Genomic DNA, 18,590 nt, shown 5'->3' on the forward strand with positions numbered 1-18,590 from the left:
CAGTGTCACTCTTGCCATGCAACAGGCTGTTTTCCCATTATCAGTGAGAAAGACAGGCTGCCATTCCTGCATTTCTGCAAGCAGTTAGAATAACAAATGAGTAAATTACAAAAAAATGTGAGATGTGCTTTGGCAAAACAACCACAAAAACCCTAAGTGTGGAGGAATGGGAGAGGATGGGGAGTACACTAGACAGGGGTTGCACTTTTTTTCTTTTTAAAAATTTGAATGGATTTAGGGAGGTATCTATGTATATATTGTATAGTGGTGCAGGCTGGGCTTTGGGTGTACCTATCACCTAAATAGTGTACATTGTACCCTGTAGGTAACTCTCTGTTCCTCACCCCACCCCTGTGAGTTTCCAATGTCCATTACACCACTCTGTGTGCCCCTGTGTAGTCAGACTTTAGCTCCCACTTATAAGTGAGAGAACACATGGCATTTAATTTTCTGCTGCTGAGTTACTTCACTTATGACAATGGCCTCCAGTTCCATCCAAGTTGCTGCCAGGGTTGCAATTTTTAATAGAGTTGGCAGTGTTGAGAAGCTGACATAAGAGCAGAGACAGGGAGGAGGAAAGAGGGCTGGCCACAGCGTGTCTGGTGGAGGGCACCGCAGTGAAAGGCCCCGAGGCAGAAGCATGGTGGTATGCACCTGACTAGAGAGGGATGTGCCACCTTACATCTTGGAAAGGTGCCCTGCCAGGGAATGTACTGGCAGGGCAGGAATCGAGGCAGAGAAAGGTAGAGCGGATGCCCCTGCATCTGTCCAGATGAACAGGGGCAGTTGGAAAAGGAGAAGAGGTCAGATCCTAGGTCTTCTCCCTCTGTGCCTTTGCACTTGCTCGGATCCCTTTACTCGGATGTCCTTCCTTCTGCACTGATCTTCAGAACCTTGCTTCTCCTTCACCATCATTCCCAGCCTGATTCTCTAGCCCCCGCCATTCAGCTCAGCCCCTGTAGAGCACCTGGCACGGGGCCTCCTGGCTTCTCTGCCCAGCCCTGGGCTCCTGGAGGGCAGATTTCACGGCCTATGTGTCTCTGGGTCACAGCCCCAGCAGAAGGAGGTGACAGGGAGAACTAAGCGAAGGAAGGACAGGCCCACCCAGGCGCATGCCTGGATTCTCCTCCAGTCAGTGAGCACTTAGCCTCTTCTTCCAGCCCACACCCTGGCCCCACACAGTCACCTGCCCCAGGGGGAAGGGGTCCCACAGGGAATGGGGATGTCCCTACTCACACTCATCTTTAGGGTATAGTGGTGGTAGGATCTTTCAGCTGAGTCCCAACACCTGCCTCTACCTCCCAGGTCCCTGAAGAAGTCTGGTGACATCTGGCTGGATGCCTACCTCCACCAGTGAAGGCAGCAGAGAGGGGTAAGGGCTCAGGGCGCAGCAACCTCCAAGCGGAGCCAGGCAGGATCGGTACCCCACCCCTCCACCCGCCACCCTGGGGTGCCCTGCCTGCCCGCCTGGCCACACCACTTTTCCCTCGCCTATCTGTTCTACAGCCCCGTGACCTTGGCTCTGGGCCTAATAGGGCCAGGGGGGAGGGAAGGAACATAAAACCACACAGCGAGCACGGCATGTTTTCCTAGAACAAGAATTGGGGGAAAACTGTTATTTTTATATAAAAATACACCCAGATATATTATGAAGTATTGAATCTGCATAAATTCTGGAACTGGAGTCTGCCGCAGATTCCCCAGCACATTCAGGCCCTGGGGTCATCAGGGTGTGGGAGGTGGTGACTAAGAAGCCCCCATCCACTCTGGTTGCACTAGGTAGGGGCACTGGTAGTGGGCCCAGGCTTAGATCTGCCCAAAGGGTCTGGTCCCTTCCTAGTCACCCTCTCGCCAGGGGCAAGTCGAGCTGAGCTTCACCTCTACACAATGGATCAGGGCTGGCCCTGCAGACAAGGACCCAGGGCTGAGGACTGAGTCTGTAAGCGCCTCTGGAGCACCAGACAGGGAAGCTGCTGTGTCTCTGACGTGCACCTACCTCCTGGCAGCCCTTGTGACGGGATCCTCAAAGAGCCCCATGGGATTGGGCCATCTGCTGATTTCAGCACCATGTGTAGCATCACATGGGTAATGCCTGACTCTGCCTAGTAGCCTGCAGGAGGGGACACCAATTGTCCCCAGGTCCACCTGTAGCAGTTGCTACAGTGAATAAGCTGGATAACCCAAGGCATGACATCTCTGTCCCTGCATCCCTGGAGTCTGGGGACTTGCCTTGATGGGCCAATATCCTTGGATAGGGCACTGCTTCTCACCAGGCCCCTCGCACTTTATCTGACAATGGGGACAGTTAGGTTGTGACCATGGGGAAGTTACTCAACCTCTCTGAGCACTAGCCACCTCTCCCCAAGCTACCTGGGGGAAATGGAACATGGAAGGAATAATACATGGAAAGCTCTTGGCAAAGGGCCCAGCAGGCATCTCACAAGTTTATTCACAAATTTTATGCACACTATCCAGTGGCCGGGTCACCACTTACTCAAATGAACATTTCTCAAGTTCAGGGCAAGTCAGGCCCTCGGTATCTCTGCACAGGCTGTTCACTCTGTAGGGAGTCCCCCTTCCTGTCACCATCTGACCACATCCTGCTCACTCCTGGTGCTACAGTAGCACTCCAGTCCCAGGAGGGCTAAGGAAGGCATTCCCTCCATTCCCTGCCAGGCAAGGCTCTTCCTCGGGACCACTGAGACTGCAATGCCACCCAGGGGCGCCCTTGCGCTCTGCACCACCGTGGGGCGGGCAGTGCTCCACGCTGCCCCTGGTGGTGGTCGAGGGGAGTGCCCAGCAGCTTGCTTAGAGGGCCTTGTGGAGGCCACACCCTCAGTAGCTCTCCCGGAGTGTCTCCTGTTGCCTGCAATGTTACTGGCTGGTCATCTTTGTTCTTGTCTCACTGTCCCCCATACTCCCACTAACCATCGGAAGCAGGTGTCCTCCCTCTCCTGAGCTGAGCTCCCTCTCCGTAGGTCTCTCATTCATTCATAGAAGAGAGACTTAGGGAACATGAGCCAGGTTTATAAAAGAAGACAGGGAAAGGCTGTGGTGGCACCCCTGGGGAACCCTATGTACCTTTTTATCATCAGAAGAGTCCTGGGCAGAGAAGAAAGCAGAACTACTGTGGGAAGCCACGACTGTGTGTTCATTTGTTCTCCGATTTACCAACACTTACTCAGGGTCCCCTGACCCAGGCAGATGTGGGAAATGGGGATTCACAAGAACAGGTGGTGACCTTCCTGGCTGTCCCACACATGCCTCCCCCACACTGTCCTGGAGCAACTCTCCGAGTTCCCAGTTCCTCTTGGATACTTGCTTTTGAATCTGATGGTTAAGAGCAAGGATCCTCAAACTGCGGCCCACGGGCCACATGAGGCGGTGTGATTGTATTTGTTCCCGTTTTGTTTTTTTACTTGAAAATAAGATATGTGCAGTGTGCATAGGAATTTGTTCATAGTTGTTTTTTTTAAAATTATAGTCCAGCCCTCCAACAGTCTGAGGAACAGTGAATTGGCCCCCTGTTTAAAAGGTTTGAGGACACCTGGTTTAGAAGAAAGGCCTAAATGCCCTCAAAGCCCAAAGAAAAGTTTATAATAGCAGGAGACAATAGGGACATGATCACAGTATCCTAGCACACTGGGTGGCCACTTGTTCTGTGTATAAAACCAGAACAGTTCGGGAAAGAGAAGCCAGGTAAGGGAGTACTGGAGCTTGGGGCCCAGGGCAAGTTGTCCCCTCTGGCCTATTTCTAGGTCAGGGGATGCTCTTTCCCCCTCAGACATTAAAACAGGGGCTCTTTGAGTGGCTGCGTCCTGTGCATAGGAGCACACATCATTGGGGACAGTGCAGCAGGGTCAGCTGAAGAGTCTTTATGGACCAAAGGGCTGTGTTACACTCCCAGTGGCAGCCACCTCTGTCCTGGTCCACCTTGCAAAAGGCCTCCCTCCCCCTTCCACAGGGAGCTGAGAACTTCTTAGTGTCCAATGGCTCCCCAGGAGCCACAGCCTCACACACATCTCACTTAGCTGCCCTGTACCTGTCCCCACCACCTGCAAAGCTGGCACCCTTTTATCTTGGTGGCCCCCTTATGTGTGTTTACTCTTATCTCCTCCATAGGGACTAGGCCCTCCACTGCTTCCACTCTGTGCCCAGGAGCAGTCTGGCATTTGACAAGAGGAGCATGGGGTACCTTGGTAGGGGAACCAGCTCTTTCTGTGTAGGAGGGAGAGAGGTGCCCAGGGCCTGCTATTTGAAGGGTAGGAAGCCTACTGCCTGCCCTGATTCAGCTGCTGTGTGGCCTCAGGCCAGTCCTCTCCCCTCTCTGGTTTCCACCTTCTCTCCTTTGATGGAGGTGTCAGGGTTGATCCTCAGGGCCTTGAATGTTAGGGTGTTAGGACTTTGGCAGGGGGTAGGGGTGAGAAGCCCACCATTCTGAGGGTGTTGGGCAAGAACCTCAGGTGAATATTGGGACAAAAGGAGGCAGTTGGGCAGAGGACAGATACGGGTGCTCCCAGCTTCCTGATCCAAGGGTAGGCCTTAAGGGCAAGGTGGGGCTGGGGGAAGAAGTCACAGAGAAGATCTAAGTGCCCATGGAGCCCTCATAGCGGCACCATCTGCCTGGCCTCTGTGCTGTTCATCCCTCTCTCCCTCCCTGGGCAGTGTGTTCAGGTATTCCGGCTGGTGGGGTCAGGGGCCTGGGCTGGTTGCCATCCTATCCTGTACCATCCTGGGAGATGGGGTGCCAGGTGCAGCCTGGGTGGCAGGTGGAACACAGGCACAGATAAGGGTGAAAGGCGTGTTCTCCACAGTCTTGCAGCCACCAGGGCCTCCAGCAGGCCCACCAGTAGGGCAAGGCCTAGGGCACGCGGTATCAAGAAATGATGGCATTTTGGGGGCCCCTGTGGCCCTGTCCCTTCACTATACAATGGGGAAACTGGCCCAGAGGTCTGGGGAGGGCAAAGGACTCCCCCAGGACCACTTGGTGAGCCAGCAAGGATGTCTATGACCTGATTGGGGCTTCCCCTGCAATTCCTGTCTGCTAGCTGTCCCCTACGTGGACAGACTGCAGTCAGGCAACACTGGGCTTGGGCAACAGGAGAGGGGGTAAAGATCTACTCTGGAGCCCTCCCCAGCCCTGCTAGGATAATGGCGGGTCTGGGGGAGCCCCTGAGGCATAAGCTATCCCATCTCTCTCAGCCCATCCTTAGCACACCTTCCCTGGCTCTGCCTGCCAGGGAAGCCAGCTCAGACTGATCAGAACAGCAGGCAGACCAGTGGGTCAAACTGTATAGTGCTTTTGGCATGCTCCTTCAGGTTCGTCCAGGGATCTGGGCAGACCTAGAACCCAGTCTCCATGCTGTTGCCTGTGAGCTGATGACCTGGGCTGGGACAATGTGGGTTCTGAATGAATCACTGCATGGGCACAGGAGCCACAGATGGAAACGTCAGTGTCCAGGATCTTCCTCAGCCTCTTAGAGCGAGGAATGGTCTGCCCCAGCACTCTGAGGAAAGTGGGGCCAGGGACAAGGGCAGGCTGCACTGTGGTGATGGGGAGACACATGGAGAGCGAGGGTGTTAGGAAGGTGGCCTCTGCAATTCTCCCCATGCCCCCCTCCAGAAGGCTCCAGTGGTGTTTTGGGATTGGGTGAGAGTCAGCTGCTAAGGGTCCCCAGGAGGAGGAAGGCAGGCCAATGTTTAGGACCATTTGCCCCAAGTTCCCAGCCCAGAGGCTGCAGGGAGACAGCACAGGAGGACCACAGTGAGGGAGGGGACAGAGGGATACAAGTGTGGCCACCCTCCCAGTCCTGCCAAGAGGCATCCCCATTCCATGGCCTAGCATTAACATGCAGGAAGCAAAAGGAAGTGAGAATAAAATTACTTCTTTTATTTCCAAAAATGTAGGGGTGGAGAAACATGATAAAAATTAAGATCAGTTCCCTATGGATTCGTTCTGCCACATGGTAGCTGGTAGGGGCCCAGGCAAGCCCTGCTGCCATGGCAACCTGGAGGCCTGTAAACGCTAGATGCTGATCCCCTTCTGAGTCATTCATGCCCCACCCAACCCCTGAATCTAAACATTGGTTAGTGGGTTAGATTTTGAATGCAGCAGCTCAGGATCCCTCCCAGTGGCCAGACATTCCCTCCCTCCCACTTGCCCTGCCCTTCAGCTGCCCCCAACTCCAGCCCCCCACCTGTTCCTCTTCTCAACTCCAGCTCAGCGCTCAGGAGGTCCCCCGTCCCCTGGCTACTCAGGGCTGCCTCCTCCTGAGCCTCCTTCCAGGTTTGCCTCCTGCCTAGAGGCCCTGACTGTTGGGGCCACCTGGCTGTGGTGAGCGAGCCCGGCTCAGCCCACTAGGTGAGGGAGAGGCTGGCAAGGCCATGTGGCAAAAGGCAGATTGTCACAGGCCCAGCCCTGCCACCTGCTCCTGTCAGAGTGCACCCTGGAGCAAAAGGTTAAGTACAGGTTAAGAGTGTAGACAGGAGAGAGCTGTCCCCCACCTACTCCTTGGCAGCCCTGACCCAGGCAGGGGCTGGAACCTCCGGCTCCAGTGCCCTTGTGCAGCTTGCAGGGCCCAAGTCCTCTTGGGTCAAGTAGCCAGGAATTGGCTGGCAGGTGATGGCGCATTTGGGAAAAGGGTCTGATTGCTCCTGAATCTGGGCCTCTCAACTAAGACAAACATCTAGACAAGGCTGGTGGCCCCTCTCCCAACCTGGCCATCACCTCTGCTAAGCCCACACCAGGGACTACCCCTTTGGTGCCAAGGTCACAGGCTCAAGTTGGGAAGGTGATGGACCAGGGCCCACACAAGCCCAGGGCCAGCGAGCTCCAGCGGTGGGACACCTGAGAACATTTCCTTGGATCCCAAAGTCTGAGCTGGCCGTTCTGCAGGCCCGGGGCCCTGGACATCTGAAGGGAGGCCCCAGGCACTGGTCCCAGCCGTCAGGCCTCCCTACAAGAGGGGAAAGACCAAAGATGTTTGTTGGGGAGAGCAGAGCCAGGCCCAGAGGGGCAGGGAGACTTGCCACCTAGGACCCTGAGACCCTGCCCCATGGATCCCAAGAGTATCTGGGGTACAGATGGGGAGAGTGTGAGGCCCAGGCTGCAAGGAGGGGAGCCACAGGCCAGACTTACAGACTCTGGTCTCCTCTGATCTTTAGGGTCAGAGGGTGGAGGTGGGGATGGTGCCACCTCCCATGGTGACCCCTCTCTACTCCTGGGAAGAAGGGACTGTGAGGCCCCAGAGAGAGTGCCAGGCTGACAGGGCAGGCTCATGAGGTGGGCCTCTGGGGGGAAGTGAAGGGAAGAAGGAGAGGACAAAGACCAAACATGGGGTTCACAAATGGGGTGTACTCCAGCCTCACAGACACCCCTTGGAACAAAAGCCCACCCTTCCTTGTGGCCATCACCCCCATGGGTGTGCTGGGGGCTTCATTTGTGGAGGTAGGCATCCAGCCAGAGCTGCCCAGACTTCTTTAGGGACCTGCAGAGAGAGAGGGATGTAGGCTCAGGAACCAGGTTGGGGGTGTCAGGGCGTCCTAGGGAGTGGGAGGGCTGGGGGAAGCCGTGATGGAGGCGGTAGGTACTTCCTCACAGCCCTCAGCCAGGTCTTGCCACTGCCACTGTGGTCTGAGGGGTTGCTAGTTCAGAGTCCCTGGGGACCCTTTGTAGAAAAACAAGAGAAGTTCCTCTTCTGGCCAGGGAGAGAAGCTGGGCATCACTGATACAGGCTGAGCAGTGGAGGAGGGGGTTGCTGGTGGGGGTTGCCAGGAGCACCTGTCCCCTCTGTGGTTGCCAGTCTCCACAAGTGATTCCAGCTGTGTCACCTCCACCCCCACCAGACCCTCCCTGAACCCTGGGGCCCCACGGGTCAGCACCTGGAGACCCCTGTCCCTACCTGACAATGTCCTGCAGGGCCCTCAGCAGCGGCTTCTCCTGGTACTCAATGCCATGCTTGGCACACAGAGACTTCACCAGCGGGGCCACCTTGCGGAAGTTGTGCCGGGGCATGGTGGGGAAGAGGCTGGGAGAGCATGGGATGGCAGAGTGTGAGGCTGCCCCAGGCCGGGCTACCCCCATCTCCTCCCACAGCCCAGGCCAGGACCTGACTTGCTTGCGGCTCTTCCTGGGCACCCACAGGGCTAGCTGAGTGGTACAGCTGGCCAGAGACAAAATGTCATGTTTTTCAGAAAAGGAAATGAGGCCTGGGATCAGTGGCTCACGCCTGTAACCCCAGCACTTTGGGAGGCTGAGGTAAGAGGATTGCTTGAGGCCAGGAGTTCAAGACCAGCCTATAGAGACCCTGTCTCTATAAGAAATTTAAAAATTAGCTGCGTGCTGTGGTATATGCCTTCAGTCCCAGCTACTCAGGAGGCTGAGGTCGGAGGACCCCTGGCTGTAGTCTCGTCTGGGCAACATAGTGAGATCTTGTCTTAAAAAAATAAAAAAAATAAAGGAAATGGAAGAAGTAGGGACTGAGAAGAAAAGGAACAGTGACAAGAGGTGAGAGAAGGACGGGGCGGCAAGGGCGGTGCCTGGCCACTTTTGTTCCGGATCCTACCTCAGTTCCGGCCTCAGTTTCCCTGTCAATGAAGTGAGATCAGTAACCCTGCGCTGCTAACCTCTCAGGATCCTGAGATGCCCTGCAGACCCTACATGCCCGTAGGTGGAGAAGGGTGGTTATCACTGTGACCACCTGGGCCAGGGCACAGATGCCCCCCAGGGAGCTGGCACGAAGGAGCCCCCTCCTGACCCGGGTGGGGGCTGAGGCGCCACACAGCAGGACTGGACCTTGTTGGGGGGACAGATGGGGCTGGTGGCCACTTCCCTCCCCCAGCCCCACTTGGGCCCATACTCACTGGTGCTCAATCTGGAAGTTGAGGTGGCCACTGAACCAGTCGTTGAAGAAGGACTGCTCCACGTTGCAGGTGGCTGTCAGCTGCAGGGGAGGAACACAAGTGGCCAGGAGTGAAGGGAGACTAGAGGGCCTGGCCTCATTCACACGGAGTCCACCCTGACCCGGGGTCTCCAGCTCACCCCTCTGTGTCTCCAGCTCACCCCATTCTGCCTGGAGCATTGGTCTTCCCAGATTTCCCCACCCATCCCTACGTTAGATTCCTTTCTTGCTTAGCCCTGAAGCTACCAGCAGGACACGAGCAGCCCCAGGGAAGCCCAGTAGGCCCTGGGTCCATGCTGCACAGGGCTCTGGTGACTATCTCTGCCGTCCCTCACCTGGCTGCTGAACCAGTCACGGTAGGACTCGCAGTCAATCTTCATGACAATGTGATTCATCTGCGTGACCCACACAAACCAGTGGCTCTCCAGGAACCTGCAAGGGAGCTCAGCTGAGCATGGAGCCTCCAAGGCTCTCCACTCTCCCAACCAGCCCAGGGCAGCCACAGCCGAGGTGCCAGGACAGGAGGTCCCAGGGCCACGAGGGGATGTCTAGGCCTTTCCTCACGGGGCTCACACCGCAGCCCTCATCAATGCCAGTGCTCTTGGAGGGCCCGGGGTCAACCAGCTATGCTCAGGCACCTGATGAAGTTGAGGAAGAGGAGGGCTCCCAGGACGCCATAGAAAGGGATGTAGGTGATGAAGAAACGGGTGTAGTAGCTGATGGCCCAGGCCAGGTCCTGCGGGAGAGATAAGATGAGGCGTGGCCTGCCGTCCCTCCCTGGCACCAGCTGCTCCGGATGTGCACACACCTCTTACTTGCTGCTGCATAAATGTGTCCAAAAGAAACCCCAACAGGCCTCCCGGAAGTTGGGCAGCAGCCCACTGAGACACAAAGGGCAGCAGCTGCCCATCTGCTTGGGCCTGGCATGACTGCCTTTGTTTCTAGGGAAATGCCGAGTGTCTCAGTAGCAGGAAGTGAACTATGCTCTGCTATTTCAGAGAAATAGGGAGGGCAACATGGTTGGCTTGAGTGGGGGGAGCAGCCACAGGGCGGGGGACAAAGGTCATCAGCTCTTGCATGGGGATGGAGGATTCTGAAGGTGTATCCCCTGCTCTCCTCTCTACCTGCCCTCCAGCCCTGTCCTGCACCTCAGCAACTGGACACCTCCCAGCCTCTCACTCCAGCATGACGGCCAAGGGACAAAGGCCAGCAGGCACCACTGTCCCCACCGCAAGCCCCTTGTGGCAGCCTCAGGTGCTACTGGCTTCTCCCCATGCCCTGTTCTCTGCTGTGCCCCTCACTGGGGTGGTGACAGTGACTGTCCTGGGCAGGCATTGCTTCTCCACCCAAAACCTCTCTCCTCTTGCTCTATGCCACCCAAGTCCTCTGTCTCAGCTAGACATGGCAGCAGCTCCCCTTAGTCTCCTTGCTTGTCCTCATAATCCATGGCAACCAGAATGACTGTCCCTCCAAGCAGGCCCCATCTCCTCTCTTAAGCCCCCACCTCACCCAGAGTTGCCCATGGATCCTGCAGGGCCAGGAACTTCTCTGTCCTCAGACATCTAACCCAGCTAACTACCCCTCCAGGGCCTTTGCACCGCCTATTTCCTTGGCCAGGAGTGTTCGTCCTGCTGTATTATATGTGGGTGTATATGCCACAGGCTCGGCACAGGTGCTGGAGTGGGGTGAGGAGAGGCTGAAGCGGGCCAAGGGCACTGCCCCGTCTCACTCCGGACAGAGTGACAACAGGACATGGTCGTGTTTGTTTCTTAAGAGACTCCCACCAACTGGAGATGGGAGGATTAGGAGGGTCTTCTGGTAGATCAGACACAAAACGATGGAGGACTAAACCAGGACCCACAGGGCCAATGAGGGACCTATTTGGATTCCAGAACTAAGTGCGGTTGCTGCCTGGCTGTGAGCAATCTAAGCTGGTCCTGGCGATCAGGGGTGGGGTGCCAGCGACTGAGCAGGAAAAGAGGAGGGGAGTGGCTCAGGAGGGGCCAGAGGTAGCCACAGGCAAGACCTCAAGATGCAAGGGGGTGGCATTTCTGGGGCAAGAGAGGCAGATCTGGCCGTCTGTTCCCACTTCCCTGCACATTCGTCTTGGGTTTTGCATGGGTGGTGCAAGCAGCATGCGTGTCTCTGTGACACATGTAGATACAGAAATGGGATGCCGGCATGCCTGAGGATTTACTTTTGTGTTTCAGGGACAGGGCCCGAAGAAGATGTTGGGAAGCCACCAGAACAGAATCAGTTAGCTGTGGGTGAGGGACCCGCAGGACCTGAAGGTTGACAGGAAGGACTGCAAGATGGAATGTTCAGTGCTGTCACATACGGCAGAGCTTGGGATGTGGCCCTGGGGAACCTCACCAGAACAGCGAAAACCTCCCAGCAGAAGCCTGCAAAGCCCTTAGGGTTCATCACCCTCTTTCGCCTAGGTCAGGGTTCCCCCACCTCCAGCCTGTTGGCACTTTCGTCTGATGCTTCCTTGTTGTGGGGGGCTATCCTGCACTTGGCTGGATGTGGAGCACCACCCTGACTAGATGCCCTCTAGATGCCAGTAACATCCTCGTACCCCCAAGTTGTGACAATCAAACATGTCTCCAGATATTGCCAAATGGCCAACAGAACTGCCTCATTGAGAACCAACACCCCAGGTCACAGCTGCACCCAGGCCCCAGGAAGTCTCAAGGGCTCATCAGATTTCCCTGCCTTTGCCATCCGATCCCTTTTAGGGACACAGCATAGTTTCCTGATTAATGCTTTGTTCCTTAGGGAACAAGCACAGTAAAAAGAAAAAATTATATATTTCTATCAAGGGTCATCTGCCATAAGAGCTGATTAAAATGACCCCAGCAGTGTCCCCTCAACCAGCCCAGGAGGGCTCAGGTCCCTTTCCAGCTATGACTCCAGGCAAGCTCGGGGGAAATAGCAGTCTCAGCAGGGGAGGAGATCCACACTCAATCCCAGCCACTAAGATGATCCAGAATAACTCTGGGCTGTCTCTTTGTCCCTCCACCCTCACCTAGCTGGTCAGTACAACAGGGTTAGCAACACAATGTGGGTGCACTTCTGGCCTATTCCTAGAACATGGTCAGTACTGACGAAACGCTCGCTTTTGAGAAAACAGCATGTCCTAGACGTAAGTACAGACTCCCAGGACACTCCAGTAGAGGCTTCCAGGGTCCCACGCCTTCCCCAACGCTGCCACCACACCATGGTCCTCTCATTAGAATCACCAGACACAGCCTCCCAGCTCTGTCATTTTGAGAGAATGTAAGACAAAGGACTTTGAAGCCTAAAGTGCTCTATAAATATCAGGTATTGTTCTCTGAAAGCTTGATAGGTGGCTGGGGCATGGGTGGAGGGAAGAGTACAGAACATGGCACCAGAAGGCCACCCCACCACATGGTGCTACCTTGGGCAAGGCTCAAACTTTCCTAATACTTAAAGCCTGGCCTTGTGCCCCAGGCTGGACAGCCCTGTAGGTCCAAAGCCCCTTTCTCTCTCTGGAAACAAAATCAAAAGACTCCTCTAAGCCTGCTGTTTTGTTACACTGTGTCCCCCAAATTCCTATGTAGGAATTCCAACCCCTAAAAAACCACAAAACTTGACCATATTTGGAAACAGGGTCACTGTAGATGTAACTGGTGAGGATGAGAGCACTGTGCTGGGCCTTACAGCAATACGACTGATAGCCCATAAAGAAAGGGAAATTTGGACATGGACACAGACCTGCATCGAGGGAAGATGACCTAAGAGAGGCCAGGTGAGGCGGCCACCTACCAGCCCAAGAGAGGCCTGGAGTAAAGCCTGCCTCGGAGCTCTGCTAACACCTTGACTCCGCACTTCCAGCCTGTAGAACTGTGAGCCACTCAGCCAGCATGCTGTGTTATGCAGTTGTAGCAAACTAACACGCTCGTCTCCTCAGCCAGCACCCAGCTCTCCCCCTCTCCAACCAGAGGGTGGGGTGATCCAGTTCACAAGGCCTCAGGGCTGCAGAGGGCAGAGGCAGGGGCAGCGCCTCTCAGCACGCTGCCTTTAGGAGCTTTGAGAGGTGGTTGTGCAAAGGTGGTGGCTAAGCCAGCGGATCCCCCCAGCCCTGTGTGTGTGGGAGGGTGCATGTGGAGATCTTTAGGTCTGGCTGCTGGTAGCCTGAGAGGGAGTCCCTTCCTGAGACTGACAAGGCAACAACTTGGGGGAAGATGCCTAGGAACCCTCGGGCCCCATGAAGACCTCTGAGTCCACTTGCTCAGCCACCCTGCTCCCCGACTCACCACCCAGTCCTTGCGAACGATCATGGTCATGATGATCTGATACTGGAAATACATGGGGATAAGCAGCGGTGGCCCAACTGCGGAAGAGAGAGCAGAGGCCCGTCTGAGTGGGATGGGGAGGGGCTAAGCCAGAGTTCCCTGAGGACTGTGCACAGACAGCCCTGGGATTGCTGAATGCATGACCCTGGACTCTCCAGGCTGTGTCCCCACCTGGCCTGCAGCATGGGAGCCATGGGATGGCTGCTGTGCCACCCCCTCCCTTTGGACAGTTTGGTATCACTTTCTGGGTTAGAAAAGGGTGGCAGGGGGAGAGGCCACTGCAGGGGAGGGTAGGATCTAGAAAGTGGTCCTGGGGCTTGGAACACTCACTCAGGAAGAAGTACTCGTGCTGGTGGTTGTAAGGCAGGTATTTCAGCTTCTTCTTGCCGTACTGAGAGGAGAGGAGAGAGTGTGAGTGCCTGCAGCCCCCAGGCCCAGACTCTCACTGTGCCCCTGTCCCCACAGCCCTGTCCTTTCTCCCTGCTGAGGGTGGCCTTGGCGCCTTTCCTGTAAGTCCACACCCTGAGCCCAGCAAGGATGGGACCCATCTGCCCCTCTGGCTCCCCAGCCCTGGCGGACAGTAGCAGGCACTTCCTCAGCCCTAGCTGAGCATGGGGCTGAGCAATGTCCATCCTCAGCAAGCCGTGTGCTGCCACCTCCAAAGCTGAGGCTCAGAATGAAGCTACTTCCCAAGGCCACAGTCAGGTACCTAGCTGGGTTTGAATCTGGCTCAGAGCTCATATGACAAGCACTAAATAAATGTCTGTTGAGTGAATGCACAATGGAACAGTTCACACTCGGGCACAGGCACCCAGAAGGAGCTCCTAGGTCACCATGGGGGCTCCCACACCCCATAGCAGCTGGAGATCCCAGCCCCAGGCCCTGGGATTGTCAGCAGTCATCAGGCTGGGCGCACCTGCCTCCTTGTAATTTCCAACGGCTCATCGCCACTCCCCAGGTGGATTCTTTCACTTGAGGATGCTGGCAGGAAAGAGGAGGCCATGGCATAGATGGCCTCAGGTCCCCCTTAGGGCACCAGTTCTCTCCCCATCAGAGCCTGAACCCTGAGCAGCCTGGTGCCCAGAGGCTCCGACTAAGAGCCTGGCAGTGTCCTAGGCATCCTCACTGCACCAGGCTGCTCAGCATGGGAGCCATAGCCCCAGGGACCAGTCCCCCCTCAGGGACTCAGAGCAAAAGACACCACTCACTGAGTGACATGAGCTCCCCTTGCTTGCAATGCCAGGGGCCGTGTGGGAACCTGGGCTTGGAGCCAACAGAGGAGTTTGACTTGTCTCTGCTGCTCACAGCACCAAGACCCTGACTGGTGGCATGGCCTCTTGAGCCTTGTCTAGCCCTCAGATCACTGGCTGGTAAGAGCAGCGACTGGGAACATGGGCACAGATGCCAAGGGCTGCCGTCAGGGCACTGCCCCCATGTCCCACCCCCATCCAAAGGCCAGAGCTGCCCCCTCTGATGGTGTCCAGTCCCACTCATTGTAGTCAGATCACAGTGAGTTACAGCTGGGAGAACCTTGGTTGGCGTCTAGACCAACGCCCCCATTGTCTAGATGAGAACACAGAGAGAGAAGTGGTTGGCAAAACTACATGGTATTCCTGGAAGCTAAAAAAAGACGATGAGAAAAAAAATCACTGGGGAGCCCCATGGACTCCCCATGGACTCCTGAAGGGCAAAGGCTGTGGGTGGGAACAAAGTCCAGCCTGGCCCTAGGACTTGCATCTTGGCACAGTGGCCATGGTCATAGCACACCCGGCTGAAGTACCATGAGAAACCATCCCTTTAATCTGAGCCGCCTCCTGAGCCCAGCATTCCCAGAAAGCACGACCATCTGCATGAGGACTATCATTACCACCAGGGCCGTGCCAGCCTGGGAGGGGTCTGAGCTAGGGAGGCCTCTAAGGGAGCCTTTGATGAGTTTCCAGTGAACAGGGGACCTGGAAGGCCCTGCACTGGGGGGCCTGCAGGGACCTGGGGTTCTAGGGAGCCCAGAGTCTGTGCACAGCTTCTCCAGCTCTGGCCAGTCTTCCTCACCACATCTTTGCCACCCCTCTGGGGCTGCTCTGGCTCTCCCCAGGGCATGAGCACCAGGGGCAGTCCAGGTAGCCGGGCAGTGGCCAGAGGATTCCTATGGAGGAACTGCAGGCTGGCCACACTGCTGTGGGGGTGGGGGAGCACCTGGAAGGTCATTTGATGTTGCACGCTGTTCTCACTGCTTACGGTGGCCTTGGGGAGGATGACAGAGATGATAGCTCCCCAGCTGTCCCCAGTTGGTAAGCACGGCTGGCTCTAACTGTGTCCCGGACTGTCCCATGGGAGCCAAGGGGGCCCTGGCCACGAGGCAGTGGCAGGCCTCAGAATCAGCCTCTGAGGGCTCCCAACTTTGGGAAGGCAGGGGTTTGGGATGTGGAAACAATTTGTTATTTGAGCAAATTGCTTCACCCTCCTGAGCTTTGAGTTCTTGCTGCAAAATGAAGCCGTAGCATGTACTTGACAGTGTTGCTGAGGGATCAATGGATACAAAAGCACTGAACTGTTAGTCACTATCACACGTGTGCGTGTGTGAGTGGCAACACGCTGACACACGTCTGTTGCCATCTTGATGGCCTCAGGCAGAGCGGCTGCTAGGTGGTCTCCAGGGCCTGGCTGACCACAGCACACCCCTACAAAACCCGAAAGTACAACTGTGTTCTGGAGACGCCCAGCCCTGCCCTGTGGCTAACTCTCTGCTGTCATTTTTCACAAGCTCAGTTCTTTGCCAGCACCAAAGCCATGGGAGCAGGGAAGGGCTGGGGAGAGGTACTCCAGAAGGTAGGAGGATGAGCGCCGGCTTAGTGCTTTGTCAGCAAGCTGCAGCAACCCAACAAACACTTTTCCCACGTGCCTGCCAGGTGGTGGCCCTGGACAGGGTCCCCAGGGCAGCTTGGAGCCAGAAGGTCTTGGTTTAGATGCTGGAACCACCTTTTTCTAGCCGTAAACTTGAGTGAGCTCTTTTGTCTCCCTTGGCCTTAGTTGTTCCATCCACAATAGCTCCTGCCTCACAGGTCAGTTGAGGACTAAGCGGCACGTGCGCGGTGTTCATTGCAGAGCGGGGCCTGCAGACTCACGCGGTGAGAGGCTGGCTTCCTTCCAACTGGGGGCCGTGGGTCTGCATGTCTCCTCCCAGCCAGGGGAGCCCCCTCACTCGCAACATAAGCCCCCCAGGCAGGGCCAATGGAGGGTTGACGAATGGTACTTTCACCAGGTGGGCAGTGGGCAAGGGTGTGGGTGGCTTGCTGTGGCCAGATCCTGAGAAGGAGATGGTGGCACATACAGGGCTTGCCTTAAACGAGGACATAGCGTTCCCAAGCCAAGGTTGATAGGCAGGGATGCTGGCCAAGGGCAGAGGGAGGGAGTGCTGCCAGCCCTGGTGGCCCAACTGACCCCCTTCTCCACAGACTGCAAGGCTTGGATGAGGGCCTGGCAGGGTGCCAGGGCCATGTGGAGGGGATTTTTCAGCTTTGGAACAAAATGTTTAAGGAATGACAAGGCCCTTCCTTGTCTGTCCTGGGCTGGGGGAAGGGTTGCTGTCACAAAGCCCAGTCTCTGCCTCTGGGAACCTGCAAATTCGCACACTGAGAGAAATGAGCAAAGCAGCCTTAGCAGCTTGGGCAGAACGGCAACATTCCAGGCCAAGGTCCCTGGGAGGAGGGCGTGGGTGTTCCCAGGGGGGAATGGTCACTTTGGCCTGTTCGTCAAGGTCTGCCTGAAGCAGGAAGGCAGGGGTGGGGGTGGGGTGCACTGCGGACAGGCAGAGGCTAAGGATAGCTGCCCAGATGGGAGGAGAGGGAAGATGCCAGACAGGGAGGTGGAGACACTCTGGCTTCTGAGGACCCATTTATGGGGCTACAGGGAACTGCTTCACTGTTCCCCTCAACAATACAGCAAAAAGAGAGGATGGGCAAAGCAATACTGCCACTGCTGTCACTGCTGTCACTGCTGTTTAATCCAGGCCTGAAAGCTCCCGCAGGGTGGTAAAACCCGGAGCAGAAACAGCAGAATGGAGCCATTAGAAAGAGCCTAGATTTTCATCATTTTCAAGGTTATCATCGTGTACCCAGGAAACTGAAAAGAATCATCCAAAACCCAACCCTAATCAGGAAGATACCTAAGTGGACAGTGGCTAGACATGAGATACCTGTCTAGGTATCTAGGTATCTATAATATCAACGGCTTTTCCCAATAACAGAGAAACCCCAACCCCCAATCAGAGTGACAAAAATATCAAACTTAGAAAGGTTAAATTTAAAAAGGAAACATCCACGAGACTGTAAAGAAAGGAATAAAACCTTGCCAAGAGAAAGAAAAGGAAACTTGGGTAGTGGGGACAGAGGGAAGGCTGAATGAAGTGATGTAAATTGGTTTCAGAAGGGGAAAGTCAACATGTAAACCATGACAAGTTTACAATGAGTTAAGTGCCAAGGACAGATTAAGTGCGACTCCCAAATGCTGGCCTGGGGGAGGACAAACAGCCCAACCTTGACCCAGGCTCAGAAGAGCTCACTGCAGCATATAGGACAGGTGATGGGACCCGCTGCCCCCACCACCGTGGTGCTGGGAAACCTGGTTGGCTCTGGAAAAATATGAAGGCAGAAAATCATCTCACCTGGCTGGGCACAGTGGCTCACATCTGTAATCCTAGCACTCTGTGAGGCCAAGGCAGGTGGACTGCTTGAGCTCAGGAGTTCGAAACCAGACTGAGCAAGCATGAGACCCTATCTCTAAAAAAAAATAGCCAGGCATCGTGGCAGGTGCCTGTAGTTCCAGCCACTGGGGAGGCTGAGGCAAGAGGATCTCTTGAGCCCAAGAGTTTGAAGTTGCTGTGAGCTATGACGCCACAGCACTCAACCCCAGGGCAACTGTGTGAGACTATTGCAAGAAAGAAAGAAAGAAGGGAGGGAGGGAAAGAAAGGAGGGAGGGAGGGAGGGGAGAAAGGAGGGAGGGAGGGAGGAAGGGAGGGAGGGAGGGAGGGAGGGAGGGAGGGAGGAAGGAAGGAAGGAAGGAAGGAAGGAAGGAAGGAAGGAAGGAAGGAAGGAAGGAAGGATTTTCTCACCCAAATCCCACTGGGCAAAAGTTAAATATTCAAACTTGAAACTTAAAAAAGATTACAACACATATGAAAACCTCTCTAGGCATAAAAGAAATGAATATCCTGGGGGTAAAGTGAATACCTGTTGCTACATAAAACAAAAATAAATCCTCCTGGATGTCATAAATAAGACCAAAAGACAGAAAGTGTAACAGGAAAAAGGGATTTCCTGCCGAGCCTATCGCCCACAGCCCCTGGTGCTGGGCAGCTCTTCGCAGCCACTGGGT

General features: G+C 55.6%; 2 protein-coding genes across 3 annotated transcripts in view; one reads left to right on the forward strand and one right to left on the reverse strand.

Annotated features, from left to right (window-relative positions):
- The window catches only part of FADS3 (fatty acid desaturase 3), a 28,410-nt gene extending 15,250 nt beyond the window's left edge, over positions 1–13,160 (forward strand). Inside the window, exons 12-13 of one of the 2 annotated variants that reach the window (XM_053562064.1) lie at positions 1,306–1,372; positions 11,111–13,160. In XM_053562064.1, the coding sequence (XP_053418039.1) occupies positions 1,306–1,357 (52 nt within the window). In that variant the 3' untranslated portion in view covers positions 1,358–1,372; positions 11,111–13,160. Of the gene's footprint in view, positions 1–1,305; positions 5,773–11,110 lie in introns of those variants that run through there. The other variant, XM_053562063.1, reaches the window with a different exon arrangement.
- The window catches only part of FADS2 (fatty acid desaturase 2), a 32,619-nt gene continuing 19,903 nt past the window's right edge, over positions 5,875–18,590 (reverse strand). The window contains exons 6-12 of the mRNA XM_053562067.1: positions 13,550–13,610; positions 13,181–13,257; positions 9,539–9,636; positions 9,236–9,332; positions 8,863–8,942; positions 7,902–8,027; positions 5,875–7,487 (exon numbers count right to left, since the gene is read on the reverse strand). Coding sequence (XP_053418042.1) covers positions 7,436–7,487; positions 7,902–8,027; positions 8,863–8,942; positions 9,236–9,332; positions 9,539–9,636; positions 13,181–13,257; positions 13,550–13,610 — 591 coding nt within the window. The 3' untranslated portion in view covers positions 5,875–7,435. The remainder of the gene's footprint in view (positions 7,488–7,901; positions 8,028–8,862; positions 8,943–9,235; positions 9,333–9,538; positions 9,637–13,180; positions 13,258–13,549; positions 13,611–18,590) is intronic.

Source organism: Nycticebus coucang, chromosome 14 (assembly GCF_027406575.1).
Source record: "Nycticebus coucang isolate mNycCou1 chromosome 14, mNycCou1.pri, whole genome shotgun sequence".
NCBI lineage: Eukaryota > Metazoa > Chordata > Mammalia > Primates > Lorisidae > Nycticebus > Nycticebus coucang.